The following is a 25,460-nucleotide window of genomic DNA, read 5'->3' on the forward strand; positions in this document are numbered from 1 at the left end:
GGTGAATGCAGAAGCTTCTGGAAGGAGCGATCTGACCACCTTTTGGACCCAAGTGAACCTCTTCTGATAGGAAGATTCAGATGCAGCTGCTCCTTGGTTTGGTGGGACAGAGAGAGCCAGGTTAGTGGTTACTGTGCCTGTAGGTTCTGATAAGAGTGTGTGCTACTTGGGGCTCCAAAGAGCATCACAGATCCCTGGTCTGCAGAGCCCAAACCATAGCCTCGCCAGGCAACCCAGTGCACTGGGCAGTTAATCATGGGCTTCTTTATGGCTAGTTCCTGTGGTTTGGACGCCATTTCTCAGGTGATCCTGAGGGTCCAGAAGATAAGGAGATGTGTGTTTAGTGGAGATTAATGTTTCCTACTAGACTGTGAATGTAAGGTCTCATGTCTTTCTTTATACCTAGTGACTGGTACACAGTAAGTGCCCAATAAATGCTTGTCCAATGAAGGAATTAGGACTTGCCGAACCTTCAGGGCAACTTCTGCAAAAGGTGGATCCCTTTGGAAGGCAGATCTTTGCCACCAAATCAGACTCCTTATATTCTGATTGGGAGTGTCTTAAGTGGGTGTCCACGCCTAAGTGAATCTTTGCTCGTTCAGAACCAACAGTAAAAGCCAGCGGGGATTTTGGATTCAGTCGGGCAAAGCAGTTGCCATCAGAACAGTGTGGTGAGGGGCTCCACAGGCCACAGACAGAGGGAGATTTCCAGTTTCCGGTTTCCCTCCAGTCCATGGGGAAGCTCAGCTGAGGTTTTCTGTCAGAATGGGCCCACGTTCTCCTCCAGAGACTGGCCGCCATGCTCCAGGCAGGACGTGTGGGACTTGAGGTCCCTCCTGTCCCACTGTTGAGCTGGCACTTCAGGTCCTACGAGAGCCCCAAAGGTGCCAGACACGGCTGCGTGGCAGGCGTCTTGAGGGTGCCAGTCGCCTGGCATTGGACTCTCCACAGGGCAACTTGGAAGAGCCAGACCAGCCCCAGGAAAAGCAGCTTGAGCATTCACGGACTTGTGAGGATACGGGAAGACAAGCCGAGAAAGAGGAAGAGAATAAATAGGCAAATGGGAGGGGAAAATGGAAACAAAACAAAAATTAAAAAAAAAGCCGGGTTTATTGACTCGTGTGTTAACTTAGGCGCTGTGAGCAGAGCTGGCGGCGTTTCTCTGAAGGCTGCAGTGGCATCCTCGTGGTCTGGCCGTGTCTCAGGTGGGCGGCTGTCTCGCTGGTATCCCCTGTGTGTCCAGAAGGGGGGCGGGCAGCACACCTCACAACTGGACTTCCTTCCTCCAGCTTCCTTTTTTCCTTTTTTTTTTTAAACCTTTTACAGATTGATTTAATGTTTGTAAACCACATGCTTTTTTTTTTTTTTCCTGGGCTGAAGCCGGATCTTGGGGGCAGGGAGAGCTGTTGGCAGTGGATGGAACTGGGCAGAGTCCGAGGGAGGGTCCAGGAGCCCCCTCCTCCCAGACTTCCCCCGGTGAGGCTGTGTCTCTGAGCCGTTCGTGAGAATCAGTTAGGAACTACCGCAGGCTTGTTTGATGTCTTCTAAACCCCTCCCCAGAAGGCCCAGGAGTTTGTAATTGAGACAAGAAATCAAGGAAAAAGAGCCAGGATCATCTTCTCCCCAAAGTCACTGGAGGAGACTAGGAGATGGATCTGGGGACGCGAGTCCACCCGCCAGTCCCACAGGGAGTTCTCCAAGGTGCAGCACCAGGAACCTGCCCCTTCCTCCACGGCCCCTCCTGTCCTGGGGCTGGAGAGCCCGCGCTGGGAGGAAGCGGGAAAGAGGGGACAGCACAGCACTGTCCCCGCCCCGCTGTCCTGTGACTGGCCGCTGGGCCCTCAGAGCGTGGCCTGGAGGCTGGGGTCCAGGATGCTCTCTCTGTCTGGAGACTCGATGTAATTGGCAGCTTCCTGCAGTTTCAGCAGCATGGCCATCTAAAGAGGGGCAGAGAGACAGTTAAGGAAAGTGGGGACTTCACACGGAGAAGATGGGGTTTGCAAGTGGTTGAAAGCCCAGAGAGTGCAGGACCGGTTCGGGAACAGGCTGCGATGGCTACTTCCACCCTGTGTGAACCCCGTCCTGGGGAGTGAGGGGTGGGCTGGGGGCAGCGCACACTGTGACCTGCTGGCCACTCCCTGGAGGATGTGGGGTCCCCAAGGCTACCTAACAGCTCTTCTCCAAGAGGCTGCGGCCCAGGGGCTAAGGGCTGAACTCAGTGCCACTAGGACCTGCTTCTCCCCAGGCCCGTCCCATCACCCCGCCCCCGCCCCATCACTCCAGCCCGGCCCTATCGCCCCCGCCAGGCCTGGCCTGGATGCGTGTCTTCACCTCCTGCCCTGGTCCCCTCAGCTTCCTCAACAGGTCACAACTCTAACCCCCTCATTCAGCTAAGGAAGCATCGTTGTTCCAGCCTTCTGTTTACACAATTAACACTGTGCTGACTTAAAAGCCTTTTTATACAGAGAACACCTGTTTTCTACAAGGTCCAAATTTAAATAAAATGTATTATGGTTAAAGTAGAAGGATCTCCTACTGGCAGTATAAAAGTGCAAGATCTTGGGTTTGTGCATGTGTCCATACCATCTGCTACCATCCATACCCTCCTGCAAGATGGCTTGATGACCAACACCCCCTCCAGCAGAAGGAAGGGCCGAGCCTCCCACACGTGTGACTCTGCTAATATGAACCTGTTACCTCCCTGTCATAGGCATCCCCTCCGTGATTAGAGAGGGGAAGGGTCCTCTTCCGTTTTTATCCCCTAGTCAAAGCCTGCTCATATCCTTGGTCCACGTTCTGTGTGGAAGTTTCAGGGTTGGGTCATATGTTTTGGGTGTCAATTCTCTTCGTTACAAGCACTGTATATGTTTTTGTAGTTTGTCACTTGTCTCAGCCTGTTTTCTTTCTTTCTTTTAAAATATTTATTTATTTGGCTGCTCCGGGTCTTAGTGGCTGCACGCAAACTCTTAGCTTCAATATGTGGGACCTGGTTCCCTGACCAGGGACTGAACCCGGCCCGCTGCCTTGGGAAGGCGGAAGGGAAGCCCCTCAGGCCACTTCCTAAGAGCTCCTGGAGTCACTGCACCATGGCTGTCCCCAGGATGACCCCAGGGAGCAGGACCAGCACCTGCAGGTCCCCGGCTGTTCCCACCCGGCCTCTGCCGGACACACACGTTGCTGGTGGGTGATGCTGCTTAGCTCAGTCCGGGGTTCTGATGTTCAGAGCTGCCGCCGCTGGCCTCATATTCACCCTAGCCTCTGGGCCCAGCAGGGTGTGGACAAGGCTTCAGTTCACCCTGACTTCCGCCTTACAGCGGCCTCTACTCACCAGTGGGTCTGAGTCCAGGGAGCTGGGGGTGCTGTCCTTGACTGTCCTGTCCTCAGGGGGCGAGGCAATGCTGTGAGGGCCCACAGTGGGGGGCGGCAGGTGGTACAGCTTTGACTGGTCTTGTTGGGCTGAGGGCCAGGGAAGAGTGTCCCGGACCCACTCCACAGGGTCCTCCCAAGCGGCTTTCTGCCCGTGAACCTGGAGAGAAGGAGCGGTGTGATCACTGGTGGAGCGCCCGCAGATGAGAAGCTCCTGACGTGTGTGTGCATGTGCGCTCAGCCCTTCATGTCCAACTCTTCTCGACCCCCACGACTGCAGCCCGCCAGCTCCTCTCCATGGGATTCTCTAGGCAAGGATACTGGACTGGGTTGCCATGCCCTCCTCTAGCGGATCTTCCCGACCCAGGGATCGAACCCTTGTCTCTTAGGTCTCCTGCACTGGCAGGCGGGTTCTTTACCACCGCACCACCTGGGAAGTGCCCTGAAGTGTACGTACTTCCTCAAACGTAAAGCCATGAGGTTTGGATTCTGTAGGATTTTGAGTTTCCCAAAATGGGAAATAAAATAAGTTGGCATAGACTGGTGGAAGCCATCTTTTTTTTTAAGTTTTGGCCATAGCACACAGCATGTGGGGCCTTAGCCCCCCACCCAGAGACTGAACCTGCGCCCCCGGTGCTGAAAGGCGGAGGCTTAACCACGGGGCTAATGGGGAGTCCCAAGACCATCTTGGAGAATGATTTGGCAAACTGTATTAAAAGTTGACAAGAACCCCACAAATCATATGACCCTGCAATTTTACTTTCCAAGTAAGAAATTTCAGTTCAGTAATAATACCTTTTGAAAGAAATTTGGGCTTTGCTGAAAGGAGATATCTGTGTAAAAATGGTTTAAATTAGAAAACTGTTAATAATCAAAATTAAAATAATGACACACTGCACCTCTGGAAATCTCCCACATCATCAGATGGCGTGTGTCATGCCGACACATGACTCTTATGGATAAAACATGACCACTGGTCCAGTCACCACATCACCGGCCAGCGGGCCAGTGGTGAGCATGCCCTAATTTACAGGTGAGGAAACTGAGGAGGCTTTTAAAAGTGACAGCTGCCTTTTGTACAAAGTTCTTATTCTAACTTTTACAAATGTTTTCACACATTTCATTTGCCTTCAAAACAGAGCAAATTTATACTATCTCCTTTCTTACATATGAGGAGTTTAAAAAGGTTAAGTAACCTGACCAGAATAACATTTTTATTAATAATTAGTAATGAGCTAAAGTTATAATAGGATTTTACTTAATTCTTAACTCAGTTGTTTAACCTGCCCAAATCCCTAGGGAGTAGTTTGAGTTTGGAGGAGAGTCAGAGGCCTAGGACTGGACACACAGCCCCAGGTCACTGGTCGTTTAGTCGTTTGCTGGACGCTGGCCATAAGCAGGAAGGCAGCATGGTCTGTGTAGTGCCTTGCTGGGCCTGTTAGGAGGAGACCCTAAAAATCTCAGTGGCCGCGTGTCTGACGCTATCTCCACTCTGTGACGTGGGCCAACCTGGCCTCGGTTGAGCAGAGTCCAGGGCGGGCTCACCTTGATGCCGTCCTTGGCCCCTTCCTGTAGATAGGGGATGATGGAATTGTTCCACAGATCAATGAACCAGGTCCGGAAATCCTCAATGCCGATGGGGCAGGACAGAAAGAAGCAGGGACCTGGCAAGAGAAGAGGGCCGTGAAGATGGCCGAGAACCTCACTCTCCCTGGCCGTCTGCCCCACTGACTCCCTAATACCAGGCAGGGGGCCTTGGAACCAAAGGGTGAGAGAAGCACAGGGCTGGGCTTAACTGAGATCGTGGTCAAGACAGTGGGAGCTGACAGCCTGCTGCAGCCTCAGAAATGATGCTTCTCCAGGTAGACGGGAGGTGGGGGAGCCAGAGGCAGCTTTAAGCTCCCCTAACACCTCCCCTGCGTCCTCTCAGCGCTTCTGGGGGAGCGCGGGTGAGGTCAGCGCTCCGACAGCTGACGCAGGCAGGGGGACCACACTGGGCGCTTACCCAGGGTCCTGCAGTTCGAAGGCTGCAGGCATGGGGTCAGTGAGTGCCCCACACGCTGGCCACGGGAGGGAGAGGGCCCCCCCCAGCCCCGCCCAGGCGAGGCGCGGGCCGCACCGATGAGGAAGTCGGAGGTGCTGTGCTTCTCCAGGAAGGTGTGCAGGTGGTACCAGAGCTTGGGCACCCAGTCCAGCACCCGCAGCAGCTCCTCCCTGTTGGCGTTGACGTCGCTGTCCGACTCCACCAGCTTCCTCCTCAGGTAGCGAACCAGGAAGCCGTTGGCAGGCTCCACGTTGTTGGAGAAGGTTAGCATCCTGTGGCCAGGGATACAGACGGTTGGGGGGGGACTGCACGGGGGCGTGTCGACTTCGCTCCCACCCCACCCGAGCTGCCTGCCTCCCACTGACACCTGCATGTCTGCTGAACTCAGGGCCGAGGCAGAGCTGGCGCTCAGATCAGTGACCCCCTCAGGAAACCATCCGCCCCCACTGGCCTGGATGAGGGGTGTATGGGCAGAGGCTGCTCCTCTTCCTGCGTCAAGGGCCCTTCTCCCCCTGCACCGACACGGCACACACCTCCTCTCCCAGCCCACAGGGCGCTGCTACTTTTCTTTCCTTCTGCTGTCCCTCTGGCCAGATCCCGGACTGAACTGGTTTACAGACTTGGGGGCATCTGGAGGTCCATCCAGGGCCACAGATCTTACCTGAAGCTCAGGTGCAAGCCGTGATTGGGTGTCATTTTTACCGGTTGATTAGTGGTACCAATAATATAGGGACTGTGGGAAGACAGAGGAAAAAGACTGGCTTAGACCTGTCTGAACACTCGATTTCTGCCGTGTGCCACCCCCTACCCCGTGGAAAGCTGACAGCTTGGGCTGGACCAGCCCGGGCTCCCCTCTGCCCACTGTGGTGAGTCTGGTCCTGACTCCAGCTCACCATTTGTGATACTTGCAGGTCAGGGCCCCATTGACCAGCTCGCTGATGGAGCCTGCCTCACTGAGGTCATCCAATAGGATCACCAGGGGGACATCCCCAATTCCTGTTTCCCGGTCTATCTGGTTGGCCAGGTTGGAGAGATACAACTGCAGGTCCTGAAATGAAAGAAGGGGGAGGTCAGCACTCAGGAGCAGCGAAGCCCCTGGACCGGCCTTGCAGAGGAGGGTTTCAGAGGAGCTGGGCTGGTTCTGGATCCCCTGGGAGGGGCCTTGGTTCCTGTGTGATGCGCTTGGATCTGTGACTGCAGAAGCCCACCACCCCAGCCTGATCAGCAGCGGCTCCTAAATCCCTAAAGGTTGGGGAACACACTTGTCTTAACTCAACGTGCACAGAACCTGCACCGGGAACCACCGCAGTGGACACGCCTCCCTGTGGGGCACAGCATGCGGGGACCGCGGAGGGGGAGCTGGCAGGGACAGCACAGCACGTGACAGTTCTGTGGGCACCCCTAAGAGGAGCCAGCCCACGGTCAGAGACACGTCCTAGAAGAGAGGCTGAGGGGAGGCAGGGAAGGAGAAGGAGAGACTGACAAGGCAGGCAGAGGGCCGGTGGGATGTGAGAGGGACAGAGCGTGGCCCGTGGTTACTGCGGGGGCGGAAGCCCCGGGGGAGGGAGGAGCCTGGAGTAGGGCTGCCGCGGGGGGAGGGGAGCACGGTGGAGCAGGGAGGCCCATGCGGGGTGGGCGGAGCGAGCAGGGCCACCTTGCAGGACTGCTGGTGCATGTTGAAGGTGCTGACGATGCCCTCCGTGACCTCGCGGCCAGAGCGCTCCACCAGGTACTCGGCCAGGCGGTTGGTCAGGTAGGTCTTGCCGGTGCCACTGGGGCCCGAGAGGACGAGGCGCCGGTGCTTGAGCAGGAGGCCAATGTAGTGCTGCATCATGGGCTTGGGGATGAGGGTCTCGAACACCAGGCTGTCCACACACTTCTCCCTGAGACCTGCAGCACGCCCGCCTGCGTCAGCCGGCGCTGCCGGGCCCCATGGGACCCCCTGGGCTGGCTCTGGACACGCAGGGAAGGCCGTGTACTATGGGGGTGGGTGGAGGGGAAGCCCAAGTGGGGCAGAAACGTCCTGTGAACAACACGTTCCCTGGGACGAGTCCAGACCAGGTGAGCCTATCTTGTGTCTCCTGGTGACCTCCACCCTGCAGCCCCTCAGCCAGTTCCTGCTCCAGGAATACACAATGGACCACCTGATGGTCCCCCCATCCCACAGCCTTGCACCCAGGATCCGGTACTGACCTTTGAGGGAGACCGCTATGTTGTTAACCCCTCGGCGGCAGGGGGGCAACTCTGGGGGCTCTGCGTCCAGGAGCCGTTTCACGTGGCTGATACTGTAGCCGTGGATGGACTCGGTGCTCAGTCCCAGCGTGGAGGCTGGGTCCATCTTAGAGATGTAGTCCTGACGGGACAGGAGTGGGAGAAAGGAGGTGCTTGAGAGGGACGCGGAGGAGATCAAGACCACAAGAAGAGCAGCGCTACAGGGCACCGAGATCCAGGAGGAAGGGGAGGAGCCGTCTGTCTCCTGGGGGCTTCTGCACGGAGCCTCCAAGGCCCGGGTCCCCGTGTTCTCAGAGGGCCAGTAGTCCCTGAGCTCCTGCACCTCTTACCTTGAACACCTGGAAAACAGCGTCGTCCAGCAGCTTCCAGTCAACCTTCCCACTGACCTTGCTACACCCCAGGAAGAACTCTTGCTGCTTCAGGTCCTATGAGGCCAAGGTGGACGGCTCAGGAGCTGAGCTCACTGGGCTCAGGGGTTCTCAGAGCCAAGGCTTCTCGGGCGGGAACGACAGCGTCACGCCCCCCGCCATGTTCCTTACCCCTTTGATGATGTGCTGGGGGGGCATCCTCACCACCACTCGGAGAGTCACCTCCTCCTTTGGACCACAGGTGCTTATGCCATCCATGGGGGACAGGTCTGGAGGTGGGGAACAGGAATGCTGGTTTGGGGGGGCACACCAGACTACCCTACACCTTCCTGCCACTCCCCTTTCCATAAAGTCTTTATCTACCCCCAAAGAAGTACCAGGAGCCCAAGCCCAAACAGTGATTAGGGTTTTAGGACCACCGCGATCCTCGGTGTCTCAGGACTCTGGTGTCGGCTTGCAGCAGCACTGGTACCCAGGAAGCCGCACCAGAGTGATTTAGGGGTGAACCCTTTCCTTCTTTTCACCAGCCCAGGGCCTTCGCCCCATCAGGTACCTGTGTCTGCGAGGCTTGGGCTGAAGGGATGGGTGAGTGCCAGGCCCAAAGACCGACGAGGGGAGGGTAGAGCCGACGACCCTGGGATCTGCCCAGGAGCGGAGCCCGCCGAGGGGCCCGGGGCCACCTTCAGCCGGTCGTTCTCTGCTTTCAACAGGTCTACCTCCAACTGTGGCAAGAACAGGCGGGTCTGGAGCCTTGGCTGCCGGGTCCTGGAGACCCGACCGGCGCTGCATCCCTCTAGCAGCCAAGACCCACGTCCTGTCCCATCCTGTAGCCCCTCCCCCCCGCCCCGTTCCCTCCAGCCCCGCAGCCCCGCCCCTCCTCGTAGCTCCGCCTCAACCCGCAGCCAATCCCCACGTTCCGTCCAGTCCCACAGCCCCGCCTGGTCCTGCGGCCCCGCCCCTTTGCAGTCCCGCCCCATTCCGCAGCCAATCCCCGCGCCCCGTCCCTCAGCCCCGCCCTGCCCAGGACTGACCTGCATGTTGTGCATGGTCTCCCGCAGCTGGTCCAGCTGGTGGGCCGAGTTGAGGGCTTCCAGGCGGATGTCTGTGAGCTTCATCTCCTTCTCCCACAGCTCTGAGCGCAGCTCGGACACCTCCTTCTTCTCTGGCTCCTCCTCCTCGCTGCCATGGAACAGCCGAACATGGGGAGCCGGGGGAGCGGGGCCCCTGGAAGGAGGCGGGGAGCACCGGACGTTAGACCCTGAGCCCACGGGTGGCCGTCACTGGTCCCATGGCTTGGGGAGGAGGCTACAGTGGGGGGCGTCCTGGGAACACATACTCGGGGGCGTCGGTGCCTGTAGAAGACGAGGTGGAGGACTTGATGGAGGGTGAGGCAGTCTCGGTGGATGCGTGCTGCAGTTTGGGGGACGAGGGGGCAGAGGAGTCGGGCGTGGCGATCTCCTCGATGTCAGAATAGGAGGAGGCTGACTTGGGCCCCTTCTTTATACTGAAGGCTTTGTTGAAGGAACTTCGGAGCTAAAACAAAACAGATTCGGGAGACAGCTGTGAGGCAAGGACCTGGAGATGGGGAGGCGGGAGGGGGTTTCTGAGACACAGGCCAGAGGAAGGGGTGTGCAGCAGTGAGCACGCCCTCATGAAGGCTTCTCTGGCTTTGTGGAATGGGGGTGGGAGACTTGCCTAGGAACTCAGGTTGAGTGATAGTAGGACTTGCTGCTGCACTGTGGGAACGTTCTGGGTTTTCTCTTCCCCTTGGGGGCACCCCGCTGTGAAGGGACGGAGGGGACCCCTGGGGCACAGGGTGTACCTCCTGGTGACCCCATCCTCATTTTTCCAGCAGACCACCAATTGCTCAGCCTGCAGCCTGGCTCATTTGGGCCTCAGGACCCACCTCTGAGCTGGACTTATCAGATCAGAGCCTACCCAGCAGACACGGACATGATTCCGTGAATCAAAAGATGGGAGTGAACCAAGCTCCTTTTACGCGCTCAGCACATTGCAGGATACAGGTGCTTTCGACTATGTCCACTCAAGTGTGCCAGAATAAGGGATACTTCCCAGCATTTCCTCCAAGTATGCAGGAGGAACTGGCTCGGTCTTGGGTGCTGATGAGCTGGGTGTTAGGGATGCGGGAGGCAAACCAGGGATCTGTCCCACGCCCATCACATGCATCCATTCAGCATGCACACACACGCAGGGACACGGAGATGGAGCTGCAGCCGGAGACAGAGAGTAAGGAGGGTCAAAGCAAACCAGATCGCTGGAACAGCAAGAGAGCAGAGTGCAAATCTGAGGACACTCTTTCCAGGTGTTTCTCTTGGGGCTTGGGAAAGCTGTGGGTGGTAGCTGGCGCAGCAGGGGTGTGTCAGGGTCTCTACCAGGTAGGACATAAGGAAAACCCATCTGGCTCGGTGGGGGTGTGAGGGAGGGAGTGTGTGTGCAGAGCTGTGTCCTCTCTGGGTAGTCAGGGCACAGTGTCAGAAGCAAAGTTCTCTGCAGCGACAGAGACCTGGGACTAGAACACGAGCTTCCCGATTTTTTGTCTCTAACCCCTGCATCTCAGGAGACCATGAGTGTGTGTGCATGTGTGAATTGTATGTGTGTGCACAAGTGTGCATGTGGATGCAGGAACAGGTCCTGTGACCCACATCTGCAGGGCCCCCCCCCTTCTAAGGTCATAGAGATCCTAAGTGGGAACAGTGCTCTGTGTGGGTCTGTGTTTCCAACCCAGAACTGCTGGGCAGAGGGACTGTGCAGTGTGATGTGGTAAGGGATGCTGGGGTCAAACGATGGAGCAAAACAAACCCGGACTCTGTCCTGAGGGACATCTCAGGACGTCTCCAGTGAGGCCGAGTGTGTAGAAGGCAGCACTCCTCAGATCTCAGATCTGAGTGTATTGAGGGGCTGGTGTGAAACTTGGGGCAATGCCAAGCTATGACTCAAGTTTCAGTAATCACCCTGCATTCAGCTCTTTCCTCCCCATGGCCCTCAGACAGGCTCTAGGGGACAGAACCTCTCTCTGGACCTCCCCCTTCTGACCGGGGTCTGCAGGAAGCACCGCTCTCTGTCCACCAAGATCCCACCTCGATTCCACCTCCAGTGGGCTTTTGCCCCCCTGTGACACTTTGCCTGCCTCCTGGGACAAGCCATCTATGAACTCCCAGAGCCTCACTCACTGAAATGACAAGCATTCTGACATCAATGGATTGTCATAAGTCTTATAAAGACTATTTCTGTCTCCCTGGCAATTTTGCAGGCTCTTTGAGATCACAGACTCCATGTTTCCTGTCCTCACGACACCCAGCCAATGTTGGCATAGGGTTTGAGTGGACCTTATGTGCCTGGTTTGTCAGGGTTTGCTGCTTATTTTAGACGTTTATACCCTAATCCCCGAAATCCCTTTGTCAACCCCACGGCTGCTCAGAGGGCTTCAGGCTTGGGGGTGATCTGAGGTCCCACCCCTCACCTGTCTCTGGTTCATCTCATTCCAGAGCTAAATCTTCAGGCCACACCCCAAACTGACCTGGCCTCTGTCAATTGTGGTCAAGGTAACGCTCACCCCCTTAGAGCCTTCTGTCTGGGGCGTCTAGGGTTTGACAGAGCGAGGGACCAGGGCTCACTGTCCCAGCAGGAGGAGCTGTTTGGCTGCTTTTGTAGCAGGTGGACTTTGGCACCAGGGGAGTCGGGAGGGGGCAGAGTCCTTCCACTGCCCCAGCCAGACTGCTCCTCTGTCCTCCAGGGGCGGCCGTGGATTGACATGCAGGGAGGGTTAGGGGCTTGGCGGAGGTGGTCATGGTTAGTTTCATGAGTGGTTGTCTCTGTTTAGGGGGAAGGGGTTGCTCTGGAAAAGGGGAGGGTATGGCAGAGGCAAAGAGGAAGGGGGGGGAGAAATGAGTGTCTTACCTCGTAGACCTGGAAAAAAATAGGGATTTTAAGTCAGCATTTTGAAGGAAAAAAAAAAAAAAAGAAGCAACACTTAATCACTCATTTCACACAGCGGGCCCGGACAGACTACACCACGCTCTGTGTGCAGGCTCACTGGGTGGGGGCCAGCGGGTGGGTGTGCCCCTGCGGCTCCCCTCCTCCATACGGGCAGCGGGGGGCATGGCGATGTCGGAAGGGGCACCCCAGTCCGCTTAGGGTTATCTGGGAGACACGAACAGCTAGAACCTCTCTCTCTGGACCGGTCAGGCGGCACAACAGTTCCTTTGGGAGTGATCTGGCAAGTTCCACGAGTACCTCTCCAGGAGCATCTCAGCGAGTGGCTCTGTCCATAGCATCTCTCCACAGGATGGGAGGGGTGGGCACAGGTAGGCTGGTCCCTCTGAGGACCTCCTCCTGCTGCTGCCCACCAGATGTGTGCAGGGCTGGAGGGGGCGGCTGGCAGGCGGCAGACCCTGCTCTGGGCGGACACCACCCGGGGCTCCCGTCAGACGGGACTCTAGCATGGTAAGCTCAGGGAGGTCGGCTCTTGTGTTGCGGTGGGGTGGCCCCCCAGCCCACACAGCGCCCCCCACACCTTCACCCACCCAGCTCTTCTTCTTCTTCTTCTTGGCGTCGGCCTCCTTGCCGCTGCTGATGCTGGAGTGGCTGGTGATGCTGTTGAGGCTCGAGATGCTGTCGGAGGAGTTCTGCCTCTTGATCCGGAGCTCTGGGGGCCAAGCACAGGGGCGTACACAGACACGGGGGCTTTAAGGCGACGCTGCGAGGCTGGAGGCAGGGCGTGCTGCAGCAGGAAGGGGAGGAGGCGCCCACCTCCTCATCCACATCCTTCATTTGTGGGGAGCATCCTCACCACAAGCCTTTGCTGGGTGCCAATCATATTTCAACATAAACAAATAAACAAGTAGGAAATGATCCCTGTTCTCAAGAAGCTGCAGTCTAGCAGGAGAAAGACCAGCGCAGAAACCAGTGACCTCGGCTTGAGCAGCAGGGACCAGGGGCAGCCCAGGCCTCTGCCATCCCACATGCACTGGCTGCCGCCCTCAGGACTCGCTTCAGAAATACTGGGGGGGGGGGGGGGGGGGGGGGCGGCGGCCCAAGGCCAAGGGCCTTGCATTTAACCCAAACGACCTTTAATTTCCCTTTTAATCTGACGGGCAGAATAATATCTCTTCAGCTCTTGGAAAAGTTCTGTAACGGCACCAAAATGACCTCCTTTCCTACTTCAGGGAAGGAAAGGGTTAATAAAGGAGGCGGCCTTTGAGTGCTGACAGAACAGAAGCTCTTCAGGTGGGATGTGGAAAAGTCCAGGCAGGCTGGCTGTGCAGAGAGCGCTGGGCTTTGGGGGCGGGTGCAGCGAGGGAGCGGGGCCAGGCTGGGTGGGGCGAGTCCCGGGTGCCCCTCACAGGATGGTGCCTTGTGCCACAGGTAAGGGGCAGCGGAGTCTAAGCAGAGGCACCAGATGATCAGACATTTTCATAGGTTCATTCCGTTGTTTTGGCGGCGGGGTGGGCTCTCTCCAGCTATGGTGGGCGGGGCTACTCTCTAGTAGCAGAGACTTCTCACTGCGATGGCTGCTTTTGTTGCAGGGCAATGGCTTAGTTGCCCTGAGGCATGTGGGATCTTCCCGGGCCTGGGATGGAACCCATGTCCCCTGCATTGGCAGGTGGATTCTTACCCACTGAACCACCACGGAAGTCCGAAGATTGGGTTTTTAAAACCTTATTTTGAAATCATTACAGATTCACAGGAAACCAGGGACACATGGGCGGGAGGCCCTGTGTGCACTGCGGGCTGGTGGGCCTTCACTGTAAAGGCCAGAGAGTAAATATTTCAGGCTTTGTGGTCATTTGAGCTCTCTTACAACTGCTCAGCAGTGCCATGTGGCATTAGAACCACCACAGATGATATGTACCTTAGTGAGCATGGCTGTGTGCCAGTAAAACTTAATTTAAAAGCAGGTGGTGAGCCAGATTTGGCCAAGGAACGATGGTCTGCCAACCTGTAGTTTGCATCTTCCTCCAGAACACAGACTGCTTTTGTGATCAATTTAATTTGCAATTAGTGAATTACAAAATAAAATGAAAGGCAGCAAAATAACTGTCTGTCATGATACTTGGAGATCCAATTAGTTGTGAGCCTATCAATGAGAATTTTAAAAAGTTAGGAAATCTTTTGTGCCTTTAAAATTTTGTGCCATGTGCATGTATTACCTATCTACAAACCAAACAAAATTAGGCATTATTGCTTTAAGCATTAGTTCTTTGAAGGCTCCTAGAAATCCTGACCAAGCTGGACCTGGGTCAACAAGGAGGACCATATGAAAGCAAAGGCCAGGATGCACTCATCCATCCCACACAAGTGTATCCGAAGAGTCAGGTTACCCAGGAAACTAGAAATAGCTCAGTGTCCCGGACCTGTCACTGAGGAGCCGTGTTTGAGCAAGCCTTCTCTGTCTTCTCTGGCCTTACTCTGAACTACAGAGTACACTTTGTAGGGCTGCTGTCTGGACTAGATGAGCTAATGTAAGCACAGCGATCAGAGCGGGGCCTGGTGTCCTGCAGATGCTCCTAAAGGCTGGCTGTGTCTGTGACCAAGTTGGGCAGAGAAGACAGGAGAAGCGATGGGAGAAGTGGACGCATCCTACACCAGCAAGAGGCGGTGCTCCTCTTGCTGACGGTTGAATACATTCTCTTTCCTTCTCACTCGCTTTTCTGAAATGTTTCAAACTCACAGAAACACTTAAAACCAAGGCTGACTTCTCCCTTGAGCCCTGAGATCCATGTAATCTCTGTCTCACTTGAAGGGTAGCTTCTTTCCCCTCAGAGAACTGAAGTGAGGATCAAACAGGGTCACACACATATCTGTGCAAGCACACCCGTTGTCAAAGTGGAGCGTGCTAGCTCTTCAGAGCAGCTTTAGGTTTCCAGCAAGACTGAGAAGGTACTGAGGTGCCTCACCCACCCCCTGCCCCTAAAGCAGGGCCCCCCGATCGGCACCCTCACCGGATGCTACATCTGCTGCAGTCAACGCAGCCGCCGTGACAAGCCAGCAGCCCCCAGGGCCCATGGCCTACACTGGGGTTCACTCAGTGCCACATCCCGGGGGTTTAGACAGGCGGATAAGGACTTGTACCCCCATCACCATGTCCTCCAGAGTGCTGTCACGGCCCTACAGGTCCTGTCCCCCAGCCTGGCCACCTCCACTCTCTGCCCCACCCGACAGCCACCATCCTTTCACTGTCCCGAGTCTCGTCTTTTCCACAATGTCCTACAGTTGACATCATAGAACACACGGTCTTTCCTGATGGGCTCTGTCACTGTCGTCGTGCGGCTAGATCGCTCATTTCTCTACAGTGCTGAGGGACAGTTCATTGTCTGGCTACAGTGCCGTTTACTCACACATTTGTCCATGCAGGACAGCTGGGTTGCTTCTGAGTTTTGGCGACTGTGAATAAAGCTGCCGTAAACACCCACGTTTAGGTTTTTGTGGGACATGATATTTCTGCTCCTTTGGGGGAATTCCAAGGAAAGTGACTGCTGGGCTGCACAGCAGGGGTATCTTGAGTTTGAAAATTAAAGTGCTATTTTAGCAACTGTCTATGACAGTCATTTGAGGCCCAAGGACAGGATCCCTGGTCTCCCTCAGTCCCTTGGGTGGTGGGATCATGCCCCTGCCACTCCTCGCTGACCGTCAGAGGACCCTCGCCTTCTAGAAGCTGCCTGGCACATATCGGGCACAGAGAAGTCCTGCGGTAAGTTTCCTTCTAGCCCAGCCCTGCCACTGGCCAAAGGGCCTACCTTTGGGTGTGGCCTCTGAGGCACTGAGGGCCCCTTGAATGACAGCCTGCGCCTCAGAGTTCTTCTTCTTCAGAAAGTCTATGGTTTCCCGCAAGTCCAACAGCTCAGTGTCCTAGGGAGAAACGGGAGTGGCGTCAGGCGGGCCTGGGGCTGCCGGAGGGGCGGGGCCCGGGGCGACCGGAGGGGCGGGGCCCGGGGCGACCGGAGGGGCGGGGCTGGCCTCACCTTCTCCTCGGCGGTCTCGGCTAGGTGCCGCAGGCGGCAGGTCATGCTCACCAGGCTCTGCTCGAAAGCCGCCACCAGGTTGGCCTGAAACAAATGGGCACGGGACGCCTCAGGTGCCGGGGTTTGGGGGGCCGGCTGAGCTGACTCTGGGGGTCTCAGGGATGACCACTGCCAACCAGCCTCGTGGCAGCCCTTAAACCTTGCTTCCTACTCTGGCCTTAAGACATGCCTGGGAGTACAGACATCATCAGGGTGGGGCGGGCCTCTGGAGGCGTCACCTCTGGGGCCCTGGCTTTATCCGGTGTCACTCCTCGCCTGGAGCCCGTCACCCCCCAGAACTGCCTGGACTCCTCGCCAGCCCCGCGCCCCCGGGGCCTCTGCTCTCGGTTCTCCCGGCCTTTCCCCACAGAGGCAGCTCAAGGGCCCGCGGGGCAATTCCGCAGTCTGGCCGCTAGGTGTCGGGCCTGCTCCACGGGCGCGAGGGGTCCCCACGAGGACTGCGGGGCAGGGAGGGGTGAGGGGCCCACAAGGCAGAGAAGAGGAGGTCAGGCGGGGAGGGCAGAGTTCCAGCTCTGCCAGCTGGGGGGCAGGAGAGCGGGGAAGTGGGGGCTGAGGCTGCGACCAGAGAGGGCAGGCTCATGGAGGAGAGGGCCAGCCTTGGGGGGCATCTAAGCCAACTGTGACCCGGAGGGGAGTGGGGGGGACGCCCCTTGCAGAGCTCTGGGGCCTGGGACCCCTGCTTCCTGTCGCCCGTCGTCTGCCTTCCTGGGAGTCAACCCTACGGTTCGCCCCTGCCCTCGACACGTCTGGAGGCCTCTCCCATCCAGGGAGCAGTTCCCTCCACGTGCTGGACTCTTGCCTTCCTGGCCTCGGGGCCCCTCTTGCTCATCTGTGGACACGGGTCCCCTCGTGAGAGGTCTTCAGACCCCGGCTCCTGGGGACCATCCCAGCCTCTTCGGTCTGGGGCTCCCTCTCCTTGGGGGGCGCCGTCACCCGCCTCCACATTGTCCCCGCCCACTAGGCGGCCCAGATGCCCTTGGCCAGGGTTCAGCTGGGGGCCGGGAGAAAGCCTGGTGAGTGGGAGGGGAGGGTGTCCAGACTGCGCCCAGCGTGTGTAGCTGTGGAGGCCCAGGAACAGGGCCCAAGGACCCAGGGCACCTTCTAGAGCGCTGGTGTCGCGGCTCCCACTGAGGGCAGGGCTCCAACCCTCGGGGCCAGGCTGCCTCTGATCCCCAGGAGAGGGAGCTCTCTCTCAGCCAGGGGCACGTCCTGCCCTGAGTTGCCCTCCACGGCCACTGTCTGGGCTCAGGCTCCCCGGGAGTGCGGCACTGACGGGGCACAGGGTCAGTGGGTCAGACGCGCTCCTGCTCTCCAAGCCCAGACAGGGACTCCCGGGCTCTGCGGATGTGATGGCCTTGGCGGGCGTGGGGTGCGGGCCAAGTAGAGAGACGGGTCTTGTTTCTGTCACTATTCTGTGTCCCAGCTGCGAGGAAAGGCCTTCCAGGGGCTGCACACAAGCTGGTGAGCAAACCCTGACCACTGAGAGCCTGGGGAAGGGAAGGAAGGGACCCGGGTGTGGGCAGGACGTGGCAGCCGGAACGTGCTGGGGACGCCCGAACTTGCGGCGCAGAGTCTCGGTTCCACGGGAGACCCAGGCCAGACAGCTGGGCTCCCCGGGGAGGAAGGGGAGAGAAAAAACCAGCGGAAACTGCAGACACGGTCACTTTGTGCAAACACTTGGAAGGCTCCATAGATCCGGCTCAGCTGTTGTTTACAGCTTTGGGGGAAAATGGCTCTTATGTTCTCTGCAGCTCGGCCACTGGGGAGACACTGCCGCAGCCTTGCTCGGGGCGGCTTCGTTTCTCCCCATCATGAGGGGTAGAAAAACCGAGGCCACAAGAGACTTGCTTTAAGCGGGCGGACTCGGGCAGGCTGAGGGAAGGGATGAGAAGGCGGGTCCCCAGCGAAGCTCACGTCCTGAAGAGTTGAGGCCACCGTGGCCAGGGCCTGGGGCCGGCTCCTAAAGCTGGAGCTCTGGCGCCCAGCCCGGGGCGGTGCAGGACAGGGTGTGAACAGACAGGGCACGCCCCAGGGGGACAGAGGGCTCCCGGGGACGTCTGTCAGTTCTGACCCACGAGTAACCACCACTGTCCGAGCAAGGCTGCTTCCTCCTGCACACACAGCCACTGACACAATCCTTCTTTCTTTCTCCAGCGAGTTCGTAGGCGTCACACAGGCACTTGTCCATGCCCATGAATTAGGATGGGGGGGAAGTGGCTCTTTACAAACACGCAGACTTGGGGGAGGAGAAGCCAGCCCCCCATCCTCTGCACCCTTGTAACCAAGCCCAGGGGACACCCTGGGAGGCCTTCTCTTTGGATGGACTTGTCCAACTGGGGCCCAGACCGCTTCCCCCCGGGCCCGGCTCCAGGCACTCACGTTGGCCGAGAGCTGAGAGGTCAAGGTGGCTACTTTCTCCTGGGACGACTCCAGTTCCCGGCGAAGCTTTCGGATTTGCTATGGAGGGAAAGGCACAGTCACGGAGGCAGAAGGGGTGGGAGGTGTGGGAGGAGGGGTGCGGGGTGTTAGGAGGCAGAGGCAGAGGCTGGGGACCCTACCTCAGACTGCATCCTCTCCTCAGCCTGGAGAAGGAGCCCAGAAGCGGGGGAGAGAGAGGAGGCGGTTACACGGAGGAGGGAAGGCACAGACGCGCGGCAGCGGGACGTGGGGCGCCAGGGGCCCTTGCGGGCTCAGACCCCAGGCCAGGGTTTAGTCTCCTGCTAGAGCTGCGTCACCCGGGGGGCCGAGAGGGAGCTGGCCTGAAGACTGACCTTGTTTCCACCAACCGCAGGAAGGCCTGGCCCCGCCGGAGCTGCCGTCTCTGCATACCCCGAGGGTCCCGGGTGCCGGGGCTGCCCACCCGCCCTCCCTGGCATAGAGCCCAAGACCAGGGCACCCTCCGCATTGCAGAGTTGCTCAGGGACTGGCAGTGAGGCCAGAAGGGCCCGCCTGATGCCCTGACCTCCAGGGGCTCCCACCCGGCCCCCCGCCGAAGAGGGTCCAGGGCGCTTACTGAGGAGTACGTGGATGAGGCGCTGGAGGCCAAGGAGAGCACGGAGCCGTGAACTGCAAGAGAGGCAGAGCGCCAAGGGTTAGCAGAGGGCTCGTGGAGGCAGGAGGCGCCCGAGGCAGGAGCTCGGGCTCTGGTTCTGGCACCAAACACGGGGCCCGGCGGTCCGGCCCCGCCAAGGACTCCAGGCACGGGCAGAGCTGCTCTGCCCCTCTGAGGGTGGGGGCGGGAGAGGACATGCCCCCGCGGGACACAGAGTCACTGCACCAGAGCTGCTCAGAAGGAAACACAATCCTGCCTGTGCCTCCTTTTCCCAGCGGGCACCTTGTGGATGAGAAACCCCTAAGTGCAAGACACGCATTGTGACTCTGCGCTCAGCGCAATGGCCCTACTGAGAGAACCGGATCAAGGCAGCTGCAGAAGCCCCAGGACAAGCGTCCTGAGGTCCTCAGTTCTCCCCCCGGAAAGCCCAAGTTCAGACCTGACCACACCACCCCGAAGCTGGTTTTTGGAGTGCTCTGAAAAGAGGATGGAGAAGCCTGATGCTCTGAAGGGCTAGAGCACCACCCGCGCATCCCTGCCAGCTCCGTGTGGGGTGGTCCTGTCCTCTGACGAGGGTGGGGGGCAGAGGGGACAGAGGCGCTGTACTCCAGGGGCACTGTCCAAGCTGTCCACGCTGCTGCCCTGCCCACCCACAAAGGCCCTGGGCCCCCAGACCCTTCAAGGCATGGGAGGAAAGCGCGGAGATGGCCCGGGGGGATGTTCCGTGAGTCAGAGAGTGTGTGGGGCGGTGGTGGCCATGGAGGCGGGCGGGCGAGGGCACCAGCGGAGCCGGGATGAGCGTGCACCGCGCGGGCGTGAGGTCTCACCGTCGTCCGCAGGGTCTCGGAAGGATCCTGACCGGATCATCCCCTTGGGTCTCTCGGCCAGGGACAGGGTGCTCCCCGTTTGGGAGCCGCCGTACAGCTCGAAGGCCGTCTCGTGGGCGGGGATGCTGTTGGAGCGGGTGATTCTTGGCGTGGTGGCCGCGGTGGGGCTCACTGGAAGGACAGAGCGGGGCGGGGTGGGGGGGCGGGAGAAGAGGCAGGGGCATCAGCCTCGGTCCCGGGGTGCCAGGGGCAGAGGTGGTGGGGGGCGGGAGAGGAGGGAGGTGGGGAGGAGGCAGGGGCGTCAGCCTCGGTCCAGGGGCTTCAGGGGCAGAGGTGGTGGGGGGTGGGAGAGGAGGGGTGTGTGTGCTGGGCTGGGTGTGGGGAGCAAGGCCTGGGGGGGCCCTGCGTCTGAACCCAGGGTTCAGAGCGCGGCCTGTGTGAAAGCCCTCCTGCCCTGGAGACAAGGCTGCCAAAGGTCAGGCTGGGGGTCTGGCAGCTATTCCAAAGCCTTCACCTCGCTCAGATGTGCCGATGAGAACGGGGCCCTGTGTTTCCCTAACACATAAGGGGCGGCCTGGGAGTTCAGAGCAAGACTCAGATCTGAGCGACGAGGCGAGTCAGTGAGGGGGTCCCCCAGCGGGCACGCCGCTCTGGGTGGACCCGGGGACACGGCGGCGCCCGGCCTCAGCCTGGCCTGGGGGTCAGAGCCCCCAAGCACTTCGGGGGGCTGTGGAGCCTCACTGGCCTGCAGTCCTGCCCCCTCAGCCCTGCCTCTCGGCCTGCACGCCCTGGGGGGTCCACGAAGACCCGGGCGGAAGAAGACCCCGGCTCCCTCGGGGCCCCTCAGCTGTGAGGTGATCACAGCTTGGCCGGGCCCCTTGCTCTCCTACGCGGTCCCTGCCCTCCTGTTAAGGGCCCTGCGGGGGCCAGTTGACCTCTCCTCAGCCTGCTTCCCTCCTCCGGCAAGAGCCCCATCCCAGTCTGCTCAGAGGCCCGGTCGCCTGCAGGTGCGTCCCAGGACCTCGGGCTGGGCCAGCTGCCTTCCTGCAGAGCCTGGCGGAGGAGGAAGCCGCAGGCTGGGCCAGGCGCTGTCCCCGAGGGCCCCCGGCTCCCAGGAGGCAGGGCGGCGACCCCTGCCTCTGCCCTGCCCGTCTCCAACCAGCCTCCCCCAACCCGCTCTTACAAGCTTTCCCTCGTTCTCAGAGTCCAGAAGCGTGTGGCCAGCAGGGGCTCACTTGGCCCTGCCCCTGGGGTGAGCCCGGCCCTAGTGGGGGCAGACCCCCTGCACCGGGCCGGTACCCCGCCGAGTCCCCCAGTAGCCTGGCGCTGAAGGTGGCATGGCGCGGGGGGTAGCCGCCTTCGGGATTGAAACACCGGTTCTGCTCGGGGCCGCGTTCATGGCCTTTGCAACACTCAGACCATCTGATGCTGCACAGGTACACCCTGTGCCCCGGGGCCGCCCCTCAGCCCCAGGTCGTGGCTCACGCGGCCCTCGGTCTCAGGCTGTGGGGGGTGAATGGAGGCTCCGTGACCCAGCCCGCACAGCGGGAACCAAGGCCCGCCAGCCCTGCCCCCGCGGCAGTCCCCGCAGGTACTGACCGATGTTGGTGAGCTGGCCCTTGGAGCTCAGGGACATGGACAGCGCAGGGGGCGACGGCAGCTCCGACTGGTCGTCTGACTCAGGCAGCCCCGCGACAGTGTGGGAGTGTCGCCGCTCCTTGGCCTCCTCCTGGGACGGCAGCTGGTACCTGCAGGCGGCAAGCGAGGGCGCGGCTGGGCGTCCACCACCGGGGCTCGGGGACGGGTGGCAGGAGCGGCCGAGCTGCCCACGGGGGCAGCGAGAGCAGCGTCCACCCCCCAGCAAGAGGGGCTGGCAGACTGGGGTGTCGCTGCAGGGCTCCGCAAGGCAGGGCTGACGACAGAGGAGGCGCCAGGGCGCCGTCCCCGAGGCTCGGGACACAGCCCGGGGGCTCCAGGCACGGACTGCAGGGCCTGCTGCTGTGGGCAGAGTGACCCGAGGCCTGGGCCAGCGCGGGCCAGCATGCGATCCCACGTGGAGACTCTCCCCCTCTGTCACCAGAGCAGCGCCCGGCTCCCGGTGGCGCTCGGGCAGGGGTGAGCCTGGGAGTGGGCCCTGGAGGAGGCGGGGGGGGCGGCACGTACGGCCGCGGCCGGGGCAAGCACAGCGGCTCACTCAGGCCAGGAGCCCCATGGGCAGGAAAGAAAACACGCGCGAGCGTTACCTGAGCCCCTTCTTGGGGAGAGTGTTCCGATCCCGCTGATTACTGCGGAGGAAGAAAGAGAAGCACGTGGGTTCAGGGTTCGGGACCAGAGACTCGACGGGGACCCAGGCATCGCTGTGAGCCCCTCGGCTCCACAAGCAAAGGGGAGGACGGCCCTGGCACCCCTCATGGTCTGAGAAATAGTTCTGAGATGCTCCATGTTTTTCCCCGATTAGCTTTTTTTTTTGACCAGGGATTGAACCCACGCCCTAGGCAGTGAAAGCGTGGAGTGTAACCACTGGACCAGCAGGGAGTTCCCTCTGACTTGCTTTTCAGAGATCGCATTAGGGGGACATCCCTGGCGGTCCGGGGGTTCTCTCTGCTCCTAGTGCAGGGGGCTCAGGTTCAGGTCCTGACCAGGGGACAAAGGGCCTGCCTGCCGCACAGCGTGGCCAACGTAAGTAAATACATGCAAATAACTGTTCTCATAAGATGATACGATGGGAGACGGAAAGCAGCACGTGACATTACAGGAGTGATCTGGGGCCAGGAAGAAGCAGCTTCGGCTGGCAGGTTAAACCCACCAGGAGGTCCTGAGAAGTCCGCCAGCATCTATGGACTGGCTTCCCACGCAGGAGGTGAGAATCGGGATCAAAACACAGAAACGAAAGCCTGTTCATCCACAGCGCAAGGAGCAGACACGCTTAATCACACAGACGCTGAAGGTCATGGAGTGGGAAGCAGACGCGGCCGCCTACCTGTCCAGCTGCCCGGCCCTGGGGCTTCCGCTCCAGGCCAGCTCCTCGGCATCCTCTGCGGTGGGGGCGGTGGGGGGAGCGGGGCTGCCGGGGGCAGGGGCGCCGCTGGGGAAGGTGCCGGGTAGGCTCATGGGCATCTGTAGGGACTCCATGCTCCGGTGCAGCCCTGAGAGCTTGGGGTACATGCGGGGCTCCTTGGGGACGCCGAAGCCGCTCATGAGCTCCAGGCCCTGCGAGAAGCTGGCTGAATTGATGTTGAGGATGGGGGCCGGGCTGGGGGTGAAGCAGGAGGTGAGGGGGCCCCCGGCGGCCGGGCCTGGAGCGTGCAGGTCTGTGGCCTTGGGTGCAGGGGCGTCGCCGGACGCCGGCAGGTCCAGGCTGTTGGAGTTGACTTTGTCGAGGTTGGCCAGGGACGGCGGCTTGACGAAGCTCTTGGCTGCGGCCCTGGGGAAGCGAGGGCAAGACAGACGTGTGGGCTCCAGGGAGAGGGCGGCGGCGGCGGGCAGCTGGGACCTGGGCCAAGTCCTCATCCTCTTCGGTACTCCGGGGCTCTGAGCGCCCCTGAGACTGGGGAGGACCCCTGACCGGGTGGGTTGACGCAGGCCGTGGCGGGCGGGGTGGGCACACATATGCAGGACGTACCTGAGCGGGGTAGGGGGCAGCTCCGCCAGCTTGGGGGCTGGGGCGTGGCCCGCCTGGCTCCGGGGCGTGCTCTCAGGTGAGCCGACGCTCTTCAGGGACAGGCCGTCAGGGCCCAGCGCCTCGGCCTTGGCCTTGGCCTTCTCCTTCTCCCGATCCGTCTGGTTGACTGGGGCCGGGGCGGCCCGCCCGCCAGCCACCTTGGAGGGCTCCTTCAGCCTGGAGGGTGCCAGGCCCGCCGGCTTGCTGCTGAGGAGGCTGGGGTCGATGCTGCTGCTCACGGGCCTGGGGCCACCGCGCCCGCCGGTCACGCTCATGGAGCTGGACTTGGCTGGCCGCGGCAGGCTGCGGTACTGGATGTTGGAGCGGGCGCCCGGGGCCAGGAACCCGGGCTCCACGCTGTTGGACACGTCCAGGCTTGTCTTGCGCCCGTTTGCCGGCTTCACGGGGATGCCTGAGGACTTCTGGGCCTTGCCGAGTGTGGCCGAGCCCCCGGTCTGCACGACGGTGGCCGTGCCCGTGGCAGGAGGGGGCTTCTTGTAGCCGAAGGACCCTGATGTGGACGGGCGTGCGATGCCCGAGGGAGGCTTCTTGGCATCGCCCAGGCGGTCGCGGCCGGCGTCTGAGGAGGAGCGCTGCAGGCCTGCGCTCTTCACGGCCAGCTTGGCCTTGTCGGCGGCCTTGCCCTCGGGTTTGCCTGCGGAGGGTAGGCACTGTGAGCAGCAGGAGAGCCAGCGTCTCCCCACCCCGGGAGGAGGGGCACCATGGGGTGCTGGGCCTAACTGCGGGCGATCGGGGACCCACGGGCTGAGGACCATTCTGTGCAGGCCTCGCGTCCAGCTGTTCAATTTCTCTTGTTTTTTGATGTTTTCTGCTTCCAGGCTAGGAGGTCCCAGTTTGGTTGAAATCACAAGACGATCAAGAAGGGCACACGTCTAACAACAGGTCACCAAGGGGCTGCCCCGTGAGCACCTCTCTGACACTGCCAGAATCTCCCGGGATGGCACCCAGGGCCCCAGGAGGTGTGAGGATATCACCCAAGATCCCAGGAGAGGAAAGGAATCACTGGGCAGTGTGGGCGGCGGGTCAGACCAGGCTCCCTCCTGCCCTACATCTGGCTCAGCCTTCTAAGCATGTGGAGCCCCTGTGCCCGCATCTGCCCGTCTTCCCTGACTCAGGACGGTCTGGAGCCCTGCCAAGTGATGTGTGGGAGCTGCAAGCAGGCTGGTCGCCGCCGCCCCCCCAAGGAGTTACCGGTCGACAGGACCAGGAGCCGCCAGGGAAGCAGGCCGCGCGGCCCTGGGACCTGCCCCCTGGGCTCACCTGCCACCTTGAGGGCGCTCTGGGCTGTGTGGGTGATGGGCGAGGTGACAGCCACGGGCGGGGTCTTGCCCTTCTTCAGGGGCCCAGGCGGGCCCAGGCCTGCCGGCTTCTTCAGCTCCCCGGCCTTGGACGCGTCGTCGCAGCTCTCGGGCCGCTCCCGCCGCCACTTGGACCCCGCAGTCTCCATCTTCAGGCTGCCGCTGTCGTACTCCAGCTTGCGGGGGGCCTTCTCCTCCGACTCACTGAACCAGCTCAGCCCGCTCTCCGCCAGTGAGCGCTTCTCCGAGTCTGTGCGCAGCTGGAGGCAAGAGAGGGCGGGGTGGACGCTCAGCGGGACAGGGAGGGCAGGGCCAGAGGGCAAACGGGGGCCATGGAGGGCCCTCCTCTCCAGGGGACTGAGACCCAGGTTTTCGCCTGCACCCCAGGCTGCTGGAGATGACAGCGCACGCACGCCAGGCTTCTCCTCTCCAGGTGGGACAGCGCTCACAGGCATCCTCCAAACGGGCGTGGGCTCCAAACAGACCTGCCCCCAGGACAGATCACACCCTAGGTGTTCCTTCCCACCAGCTCGAAGACTTGATTCCGTG

At 60.3% G+C, this 25,460-nt stretch overlaps 1 protein-coding gene across 13 annotated transcripts in view; it reads right to left on the reverse strand.

The window, feature by feature from the left end:
- Window positions 1-1,091: 1,091 nt before the first annotated feature.
- Window positions 1,092-25,460, reverse strand: part of NAV1 (neuron navigator 1) — a 190,661-nt gene continuing 166,292 nt past the window's right edge. For 5 of the 13 annotated variants that reach the window (XM_043923139.1, XM_043923144.1, XM_043923151.1 and 2 more), the window contains 26 exons: window positions 24,874-25,171; window positions 23,554-24,247; window positions 22,912-23,355; window positions 22,175-22,216; window positions 21,531-21,679; window positions 19,932-20,102; window positions 19,066-19,118; window positions 18,611-18,634; window positions 18,432-18,509; window positions 15,993-16,076; window positions 15,768-15,879; window positions 12,555-12,676; window positions 11,929-11,937; window positions 9,347-9,543; window positions 9,042-9,234; window positions 8,564-8,732; window positions 8,182-8,279; window positions 7,972-8,067; window positions 7,604-7,763; window positions 7,065-7,300; window positions 6,304-6,458; window positions 6,072-6,143; window positions 5,486-5,682; window positions 4,912-5,030; window positions 3,329-3,526; window positions 1,092-1,937 (listed from right to left, as the gene is read on the reverse strand). In XM_043923139.1, coding sequence (XP_043779074.1) covers window positions 1,842-1,937; window positions 3,329-3,526; window positions 4,912-5,030; window positions 5,486-5,682; window positions 6,072-6,143; window positions 6,304-6,458; window positions 7,065-7,300; window positions 7,604-7,763; window positions 7,972-8,067; window positions 8,182-8,279; window positions 8,564-8,732; window positions 9,042-9,234; window positions 9,347-9,543; window positions 11,929-11,937; window positions 12,555-12,676; window positions 15,768-15,879; window positions 15,993-16,076; window positions 18,432-18,509; window positions 18,611-18,634; window positions 19,066-19,118; window positions 19,932-20,102; window positions 21,531-21,679; window positions 22,175-22,216; window positions 22,912-23,355; window positions 23,554-24,247; window positions 24,874-25,171 — 4,266 coding nt within the window. In that variant the 3' untranslated portion in view covers window positions 1,092-1,841. The remainder of the gene's footprint in view (window positions 1,938-3,328; window positions 3,527-4,911; window positions 5,031-5,485; window positions 5,683-6,071; window positions 6,144-6,303; window positions 6,459-7,064; window positions 7,301-7,603; window positions 7,764-7,971; window positions 8,068-8,181; window positions 8,280-8,563; window positions 8,733-9,041; window positions 9,235-9,346; window positions 9,544-11,928; window positions 11,938-12,554; window positions 12,677-15,767; window positions 15,880-15,992; window positions 16,077-18,431; window positions 18,510-18,610; window positions 18,635-19,065; window positions 19,119-19,931; window positions 20,103-21,530; window positions 21,680-22,174; window positions 22,217-22,911; window positions 23,356-23,553; window positions 24,248-24,873; window positions 25,172-25,460) is intronic. The other 8 variants (XM_043923145.1, XM_043923149.1, XM_043923147.1 and 5 more) reach the window with 6 other exon arrangements.

The sequence above is a fragment of the Cervus elaphus genome, chromosome 14 (assembly GCF_910594005.1).
Source record: "Cervus elaphus chromosome 14, mCerEla1.1, whole genome shotgun sequence".
Lineage (NCBI taxonomy): Eukaryota > Metazoa > Chordata > Mammalia > Artiodactyla > Cervidae > Cervus > Cervus elaphus.